The sequence below is a fragment of the Gambusia affinis genome, linkage group LG07 (assembly GCF_019740435.1).
Source record: "Gambusia affinis linkage group LG07, SWU_Gaff_1.0, whole genome shotgun sequence".
Classification (NCBI taxonomy): Eukaryota; Metazoa; Chordata; class Actinopteri; order Cyprinodontiformes; family Poeciliidae; genus Gambusia; species Gambusia affinis.
In genome coordinates this window covers 13640766-13650695 of record NC_057874.1, presented here as the reverse complement: position 1 = coordinate 13650695, position 9930 = coordinate 13640766, and the positions used below count along the sequence as shown (strand labels likewise).

The 9930-nt window shown below is 37.4% G+C and overlaps 1 protein-coding gene across 2 annotated transcripts; it reads right to left on the bottom strand.

Moving 5' to 3' along the window:
- Positions 1-1176: 1176 nt before the first annotated feature.
- On the bottom strand, positions 1177-8883 carry adipor1a (adiponectin receptor 1a). 2 transcript variants are annotated; one of them, XM_044122214.1, is made up of 8 exons: positions 8780-8883; positions 7338-7552; positions 7136-7249; positions 5077-5248; positions 4806-4992; positions 3612-3799; positions 3186-3379; positions 1177-2835 (listed from the first exon to the last, which is right to left on the bottom strand). In XM_044122214.1, the coding sequence occupies exons 2-8, from the start codon at positions 7482-7484 to the stop codon at positions 2707-2709; spliced, it is 1131 nt and encodes a 376-aa protein (XP_043978149.1). In that variant the 5' UTR covers positions 7485-7552; positions 8780-8883; the 3' UTR covers positions 1177-2706. The 2 variants fall into 2 exon arrangements, with proteins under 2 accessions (XP_043978149.1, XP_043978150.1); XM_044122215.1 differs by having other exon boundaries at positions 8610-8830.
- Positions 8884-9930: the final 1047 nt, after the last annotated feature.

The following is a 9930-nucleotide window of genomic DNA, read 5'->3' as shown; positions in this document are numbered from 1 at the left end:
TGCTCAGATAAATAAAGTAATTATATCTGTGAAATGAAATACTAATATTCCTGATTGAATTATTAATTCTAGGTTATTTATATGAACTGTCTTTCTAATGTTAGTGAGGTTAATTACATCTTGGACTTAAAAAAAACAGATTTCTTTCTCAAATTTCCTGAATTCATTCCACGCTTTACGTGATGTTTTTATACGAAACTTTTAACACCTAAAAGTTAATAACCATTAAAAATTAATGGTTATTAAATTATTTATTAAATTAAGTTCACAACATTAGTTTTAGGGATTTTGAAATCCAAATGATAACACCTGTTGTCATTTTTAACCATATTTGCCTTTGTTTTTTGGAAGAATTGTTTCACATCTTTATATTTAAGTCCTTAATATGTTAATAAGGTGTCACAAAATAAAATTTAATGAAATAAAGTATGCATTTCAAATTTATTGAGTTAGTTTGATTTGTTGTTGGTTTAGCCTTATTTAGCATAATACGTTCAAATGAAATTGAAATATCCTGCTTGTTTAGGATATGTTTACGATTTTCAAAATAATAATTTAAAAAAAGGCAAAGCAGAGAAAAACACTGCTTAGATCTACATTTTTTATTGTTTCCACTATTTTAATTTCTTTTCCCACATTCAAACCTGTGAACCACTAAGAAATTCCATGTTTTGAAAGTGTGTATGACACAGTAAAAATGCTAAAAAGAAATAAAGAAAATTATATTGTGTGGTGTTCTTTGACTGCCATCTCTGGTTATTAAAAAACAATATATAATTTTTATCAAAAATTACAGGTAAAACAAAATGTCCAAAGTGGTGTCTGAATCATGTTGCAGAGATGTTTTTTTTTTTTTTTTCCCTGAGGCACAACGAAGTTGATGGAAAGATTGATGGCGCTAAATACCGGGGAGTAGGGATGAAAACCTGCTAGAGGCTTCAAAAGACTTAAGACTCAGACAGAGGTTCAACTACAAGCAGGGGAAAAACCCAAGAAACCTGCAGACAGAGGTTAAACTGAGAATCTATAGAAAACGTTTTTTTCCTGATGGTACAAGCAAAAGTATCCACTTTAATGTGAGGAGACAGCATAGAGTTACAAATACTTTTGTATGCAAGTGTTACTGGCTACTTGTGCGTTTTAAAATGTACAGTGGGAAAATAAAACAACATCCTCTTACATATGGAAAAGAATTTATTGCAATAATTTTCCAATATTACCATTAATAAATATTTAGATTTACATTTCAAAGAAATGTATGATTTTTATCACCTTCTACACAGAACATTACACAAAGTCAGGGATACTCATGTTTAGTCTTTGTAATAAAGCTTGAATGAGATCATCTAGAAAAAGGAGTCTTTAACAGCATTGTGTACAACCTATCAATGGAATTGCAACTTTAATAATGATTGGATTGAATACATGGTGAGGAAAACGAGAAAGAAAAGAAAATCCCTAAATCCTGGATGATCCTTTGACTGTTAAGATAGGCCGTTTTATTTAAAAATATTTCCGTTGGCGTAAGGCACAGGGATACTCAAAAGTTTCTACCAATCATCCAGAACACATTTTAAACCTCATTTAATGATTTACAGTCTTGAATTTAATCCTCTAATGTACGCAAGGTGCGCTAAATGTTTACATCTTTTTACATCTGAAATCAAGCAGTAAAGAAAAATTTCCAGTCGACTAAGATGGAGTTTGATCGCCGATTCAGATCCGTACATTGGCCGCAGCTCAAGAACTAACAACTAAGGGTTTATAATTGAAGCGTTATTCCTAATTGATCTGCAATGGCATGAAGACTTTGTCCCAATGTAACCTGAATTAGGTTTATTTTTACACAGCAGCTACAAACAATTACAGCTTATTGATCAATTTATAAGTAATCCATTTTGGATGTTTGCCAAAAGGAGTCCAAACATCCAAAGATGTCATCAGAAACTATGAATTCACCTGATTCCTCAATAAAGGTTGTACACGTTAAATTATTCAGCTCGGACATTAAGAGACTCTTCTCATCTGGAGTGCCTGGACAGCTGTTTCAAACTCGCCTTAAAACATAAAAACACCGGGGTTTTCTACCGAATGGGGTTTTAGAAATTTCACTGTTTTGTTTTTCCTTTATTGCTGAGAAGCCAAACATAGGTAATCAATATCAGTATTGAACACAAACATCCGGTGACATTCAGACAGTTTCTCACTCCTTACGCAGTCGTGTCTGTTCTCTCCGGCCTCCACGCCGCTGTAGACCCTCCAACCATCCTAACCTGCAAGTCAGGGGGGGATGACTTGAAGTCCAGGCCTTCTCCATTAGCATAAATAATTTTACTCTCTGAACCCTTTTGAGCAACTGTAACAGATCATGAAGAGGTTCAGGATAACAGAGAACCTATGAAGAAGCTATCAGATTTGGTTAAAATCCCACTTTAATCCTACTTGAAAACACTACCTGTAACACTTATCTGACAGTTATAGTAATAATTAATGTCTGATCCCTCCATAGTACGTTGGCTAGTAAGTGCTACTTTACTGGAGCAAAAAAGCCAAAGCAGAAAGACCACTAAAACCCAAACTAAGCAACCCAGAAGTACAGAAGGAGCAAGAAGAGACTATACTGATGTCCAGCAGCATTTTGCGTGTATGGGTGTGTGTGTTTGTGTGGGTGTAGCTGTAAAGAAAAGTAAGTCACAGTTGGGCCTTTCAGAGTAGAGAGTCATCTGTGCATCCTCCTTCGAGGCCGTAGCGAAACTCCTGCAGGTTGGAGACGCCGTAGAAATGAATAAACGCTGCCGCCACGACCAGGACGTGAAAAATCTGATGAGAATGAAACTAAAAAAAAAGAAAGAGGTGAGAAATGGTTAGAAATGCTGGGAATCATCAGAAAGTCTCAGTGCATCTCCACTTTTCTGTGGCAACTTTAAAGATTGCTTGTCTTTTTCAATATTAAAACTACACATACACACAATGAGGTCAAATAAAAAGTAGTATTTGATCTACTTTTTATTCAGCAAAGTATAATTGAAACTACAAATATAAACCAAGAAAGCAACTTCATTCAGGTAAAAACTAAGTGCTGTTTTTAAATGTTACCTGGGTAACTTTGCTTAAACCCTAGCTCTCTATCAGCAGCACATGTTCCTATGTGAACATTTGACAAATGTCTACAATTTGACACTCACCCAGATGTCACACTTTCCGGGGAAAAAACGTTCTGGGATTCTGGCCGCATACAGACCGGCACCAGTGATGTACATGGCGCCCATCAGATAAAACCAACCCATCTGTCCGACTGTGGTGGCCTTTACGAATCCTTCCTCGATGGTGAAGTGCATGGTGGGGACAATGCCACTAAGTCCAAGACCCATGAACACGCCTGAGCAAAAACAAAGGAACGTACGTTAAATAATTTCAGACATCAAAGAAAAAAAGAATCAGCCATCTTTAACAACGTTTCCGATTATTCCCTCTGCAACCTTTGCAAGCACAAAATCCCACTTGTGATAAAATGAAGCCAAAATAAAAGCATGTGTGCAATAAAACTAGAACGAAGCCCAAGCAAAACGCTTCAGGACACAACAGCGTGTCGAAAAAGCCATTATCCTCACCTGCTCTTGTTGGCCTGTGACGAGGGGTGGCGAATCTGTCCCACTGGGCCACTACGATGGCAGCGATGCCAAGAATACAAACGATGGTGAGGTAGATAAGTCGGGGCTGAGGGGAACAATAGAAGGAGTAGTACAACCAGGGCACGAAGGAGCCCATGATCAGGAGGGCGATGCCCGAGTAGTCGAGCCTGGGGAGAGAAGGTGAGACGGTGATGATCGCGACGTCTCCAAACAAGACTCAAAACACTTCCTCACATCTCAGTTCATCAAACAAAACAGATACTTCTGTCTGGACCAAGAACGCGCAACTTAGATTTGTCTAACCAACACAAAGCAGGCAGAGGAGAAGAACAAGGAGGGGCCGTTTTGAACAGCTGGTCCGCAGGAGATTTGCTGTAATCCACACTTAATAATTCACTAAAAAGAGCAGAGGGACTGTAAATGTGAGATGCTGGCATTTTTATTTTGACAAATCAAACATCTCCGCTGTGGTTTGCAGATATTCATTTACGCAAAACTCCGTCAAGGTTCCGCCGCAGCTTTCCAGTCATTTTATTTGGTTTCGGACTTGATACTCTGCTCGTGATCAGTGTCTTGTTGCGTGACCCACTTTGGGTCGAGCTGGAGCATGCAGACAGATGGCCTCACGCTTAAGCACCGCTGTGCATCACAGTTGGTGTGAGGTATTTGTTCTGTTACGCTGTGTTTGGCTCTCTCCAGATGTGATGCAGTGAATTTGCAGGAACGTTTTGGATGTTTGAGGTGCACCGCTAGAAAACTTAGGCGATGCAGCCATGTTTCTATTAGAGGACAGAGTTTTATTAAGGCAAACCTTCTTAACCTGTCTGGCGTTTTTCAAAATTAAATAAAAAATAAAATTTACATAATCTGATGTAAATTTAATGCAAATTTTAGTTTTTCTTTTCTCCCCCCCAACAAGTAAAGAGAAGCTAAGACAATTTCACATTTTTCCATATAACCTTATTGGTTATAACACAAAGTCATGCATAATTATAATGTGTAATGTGTATAGTTTTCCATCTTTTATCTTATAAAAATCCAAAAAGTGTAGTATAAAATTTTATTTTTGATGCTACTAAGTAAATTACAGAGCAATGCCTATAAACAGTCTATCTGTGCGCAATTTTATTTATTATTTTCTGGCCTTTTTGTTAGTTTTTTCGACATCCTTACTTGGAGAATGTGCGAGAGACTTTTTCCGAGTGGCAGTAGACAGTATGAAAAAGCCAGGAGAAGCTGAGGCAGAGGACTGCTCCCAGGAAGAACATCCCAAACACAACCTTCTCCTGCAGAGGTGCCATGAAATACATGTTGGGGCGCAACATGGTTAAAGTGCCCAGACAAACGAATAAGATCCACCCTGAAGAAGGAAAGAAAGCGTTAGGATCGTCATAAAGCTCAGCATCAAAAACACGAGAAACCGTAAATGAGTTTTCATGCTCACCTAACAGATGAGTCCAGATGTTTCCCGTCTCAGTGTGAATTCTGAAGATGCTTCCGAAACAGGCCCTGAACGAAGGCATCGGAGGTCGATGTCCGTGCAGCAGGTAATCGTTGTCCTTCAGCCAGTCGGGCAGGACATGAAAAGGAATGACCCTCCAGCGACCTTCCCACACCTGCAGCGCAGCAAGAATGTTTACCTGAGCGTAAAGGACTAGACCACATGGGAAGACAGGTTTCCTCTGCAGGAATCTGGTCGTTTTTCTGGGTCAGTTTATTTCTCCGCCCCCCCCCCCAAATCTTTTCCAAACCAGAAACCTGGACCAGATGTTTATTTTTTTGAATGTTTCAATGTTTTACAGTCTTTCAACAATCCAACAAAAATTGTTAAAATCTTTATTTAAAAAAAAAAAAAAAAAAAAAAAGATTTCAGCTTTCAGCATCTCAATAGAGAAAGAGAGAGAGAGCAACACTCTCATCAAATTCTTTTAACTAATAAAGTTGGGATGTTTTACTGTATTTATGTTCAAAGATTTAAATTGATGATTACCGTAGTTTTAGCTGCTATGTTTTCATTGTTCCTAAAAAGACATTCTGCAAATTTTAATTACTAAAGCTCTGTGGATTATTACAACCTTTTTCTAAAATAGAAGTTTTAATTCAGTTCCAGAGTTTAACTGAGTTAAAATCTCTAAAAACGTAAAATATGTTATTAGATAGCAGGTATTAATCCTGATCAGACTGGTCCTCTCCATTCATTCCTCCTGCAAAATGTTCTTTTAATTCAACGTCCACTTTAGCCATAAATTAGGACGTCAACGTTGCCGTTTTCTACCTTTTGTTTCTCTTTCCACTGTTTATTCACACATATCCAGTGTCAAAAGACGTGCAAGGTTTCCTGATTTACGTACAAACAAAAGTCACACGTACAGAGCTTTTCTAAACTTTCTCTGAAAAATATTTCAACCTCTCTCATGAAACAAACCATTTCATAATGTTTTCTGATCAGCATCGTCGTGTAAACAGACAAACAAATGTCACGACTTACAGTCACTTGAAACCACAAACAACTTACAAAAAAGCTGGTAAATTACCAGCTTGTCAAGTAACTGAGGTAATTTGATCCAGCAGCTGCAATGACCATGCAGGTTTGACAGAATGAAGATAAACTAGTTTGCAGTTTTTAATCTGATCTGAGAGTGAGAACAGGCAACATTTACTGTAACTTCAGACCATTAATTTACTGTAAAATGGCATTAGAAAGTGATTCCACTGCAGGATGTGCAAGCATTGACGTGAAGCCAACTAATGGGTGAGCCGACCAAAATGAACATGGGATCATGTAGTGGCTTTAGAATGGGGCCAGGTCGCCCTGAGGGCAGCCAGACTGCAGCGTCAGAGGGAGGGCCAGTGACGACGAGGGGGAAACTGGAACAGGCTGAAGCTAATTTGATTTACGAAGGCCAAATTTACGAGAGGGGCTTAATTCCAGCCAACACGTTCCCCAATATCAGTCAAGAAAATTCCCCAAAAAACACGTTACACTTTATTTTGAATTTGGGCGGCTGTCACGCTCATCCTCAGCTTACCATGCATGTTGAAATATCTAACAACATGCCTCACGTTGGTCTAACATGGTCTGAAATAACAATGGAGCATTATTTCTTTATGTGCCACTACATCGTAAGGCAGGTATGTTAAAACACGGAGGAAACCTTAGCATGTGACTAAAAAATGTTTCGATGTTTGAAAGAGTATAATTTATTTTGTCTGAAGCCTCATCAGTATTTCATTCATTTTACTAAAATTGTGAGCAGCTCACTTCGAACATGTGCCACAAATGTCACAAGCTAAAGCAAACTGATACCAGGCTACCTGACAACATTTACTGATTTCTTTTAAAAAGGTAGATATGAATTAGTCAATATATATCGACATAGAATTTTTATGCTAAAAAGCCCTGAGCGGTAAAAACATCTGAATACCCTAATTGATAACATTATTCTTCTACAGCCTTTAATCCACCTACACATCCTATTTATCCACTTGAATCAATTTGTTACCTTGTGCACAAACTCCTCCATTTTCTCCATGGCATGATGAGCCTGAAGAGGCAAAGTCAAAACCTCGCCCACCTCATCATCCTCTTCTTCCTCATCAGCAAGCATCGCTGCTCCCTTCAAACAGATGATTGCTCATGAGACACAGAAAGTAAACTTTTCTCTGGTCCTCAGAGAAAAAAAAACAACCCAAAAGTATTCCTACCTCTGGATGCACGCCTTTACATGGCCCCTGCCGCCCCCCTCTCTCCTCCAGCAGCGGTCCGAGCGCCATTAGCTCAACATCTGGGACGCTGCAGTCCTCAGAGATCCGGCAGTCTGCATCACTGGCAGACCCGTTTCGGACTGACATAAGGAGACTGCCTGATGACCTGATCAGAGTCCTGTTTTCTGCTTCAGTCGGGACAAGGAAACTTCCTCCTGTAAACCCAGAATGACAGCGGTTGATATGCTACACTGGTCTGTTATTTTAACACATCAAAGAAAAAAAACTACTAGTTCAAAGTAACTAGTTACATTTATACCAAATGATAAATTTAACTGCATCCTTTGGAAGTTAGTATTTGTATCTTGGTGAAAACATCTAATTTAAGGAGCCCTGTCTGTGACAGAGAATTATCGTCAACTATAAAAGTTGGTTCATAGGACATTTTTTTCTGTTTCATAATGCAAAAACTTTAAAAGAACAAGAGGGACTTAAATTGTATGACAATATTGTGTTGTATTTAATGTAAACACTACTTTCTACTGCATTTAAATCCTGCTATCCCTATCTTAAAACATGCAGGAAATTTTTTTTCTTTTTTACATATAACATTGCAAAAAAGAAAAATCAGAAATTGGGAGTCGGCAGGTCAGTTTTTAAAGAAAACCAATATCAGTCAAGAAAAGCCTGTTCAGTTCATTGTTAGTAAAACTTACATGCACACACACAAAATCCTTTCAACGTGAAACACAAGCATCTTAAAGCAAATTGTAAAAGGACAAAATTAGCTGTAATAAATGCACATTTCTCCGCCCTTCTGTTTTTTATCTATATTTTATTTTATTCTCCTTTGCTTTATATTTTTACTTAGCAATAATACCCTTTATTGTTGTTTTTACAGTGTAGTGTGGATTATTGTTCTCTATAGTCCAAATGCTACTTAACCTGACAGGATTGCTCTATATTATTATTTTTTCTGAGGTGAATCTAGGTCTAATAAAGAGGACTAAACCTTCAACAAAGTTAGTGTTAGGACTGGAAGCAAGCGGCTTCCCGACGGATGTTGAATAACATCACAAAGCGTCTGACGGAACACGGAGAACAAAATGTAAACAACCTTAAAATACAGACGAAGTCCACCAAATGTGGGAATAATGAACGAATTGTAGCTTCTCATAAAAATATACAGAGTTAGTATATGCTGACAGCAGATTAGGTGGATAAATCATCTAGTTTCTAAAAACCTAGTAAATATCTGGTTGCTAACGTTACCTGTTAGCTAACCGAGCTCCACCAGCCGAACAGGAAATTGATTCTTTTACAACGCACTTGCTGCCAGAAATGCAGCGATCCAAACACAACAGCAACAGGCCACAGGCTTAATTAAACACTCAGCGGGGTTAACACTGTTAACAAATATTAATTAAATGTCCCGAAGTTACCTGATGAGGAAGACTCCTAACCAGGAAGGTAAATTATTTATGGTTGTGCGAAACAAAAGCCACTTCCGGAAGTTGAAGTCTCTTAGCAAATCTAGATCTTGTTCTGTTCTTCCAAAATAAAAGCCAAAAATCAAAGTCGTTTGTTTACGGCGCTGGCCAAATCATTGGAAATTTTATTTAGAAAGATGTCCAGCTGGTTTATTTTGTGACAAAAATGACGCACTAAAATTACACAAGATAAATCTGAATCACAACATCCGAAAACCGTTCGACATTAACAATCTTTTGCATTTCTCCCGTTGGGACGAAGCGGAATGTCTCTGCGTGTACATGACCAAAACTATTCATACCACTGACAGATTTAGGTTTGAAATTACTTGCATTCAACCAAGAAGCTTGGTTCAACACGAAAGCCACAACCTGTGTGAGTCTATTGATGTCACGTTGAACGCTGTGCTTAAGAGTGATTTTGCTAACAGTAGGCATCTCTCAAAGATATTAAAATAATGTAAAAGGATTGTCAGTTTTAATGATAACATATTTGTTTTTTAAATCACATTTTATTAAAAACATACATGGTTTACAATACATTTTACAATAAGTAATGGAGGATTTTTTTGTATTGAAATTATAGTAATACAATCCTTCTTTTTGCATGTTTCTGCTAGTATTTAAGTTACCTTTGAAGAACGAGCTCTAGGTTTTTTGAAGGCGGAAGGCATTGAAATCACACTAATCTGTAAATCTGTCCACCAATTTTCTGAGATTTAACACGTGACCCCTCCAAAATGTTATTACCTCAACCCAGCAGAAACAAGTAGGTGAATTTAAATAATCAAATTAATATTTTTTGTCTTCCACAGTAAGTATAAAAAATGTTTCAAAACCAACAGACTTTAAAAAGTAACAATTATATAAATAAATAAAGTATGAATATGAGCAAAAGCACCATGCTCACTGTGAAGTATGGTGGAGTACCTGCAGTGTTTCACTTTTTCCACATTTTATATTACATCCTTATTAATTGTACTCAATTAATGCACACCAATTCTCCATTAAGAAAATGTGGAAAAAGTATTAGTGTTTCAGAAATCTAATAATTGTGCAGTGAATTTTAAAATAAAAACAAAACAGAAAGACTACTTTTACAT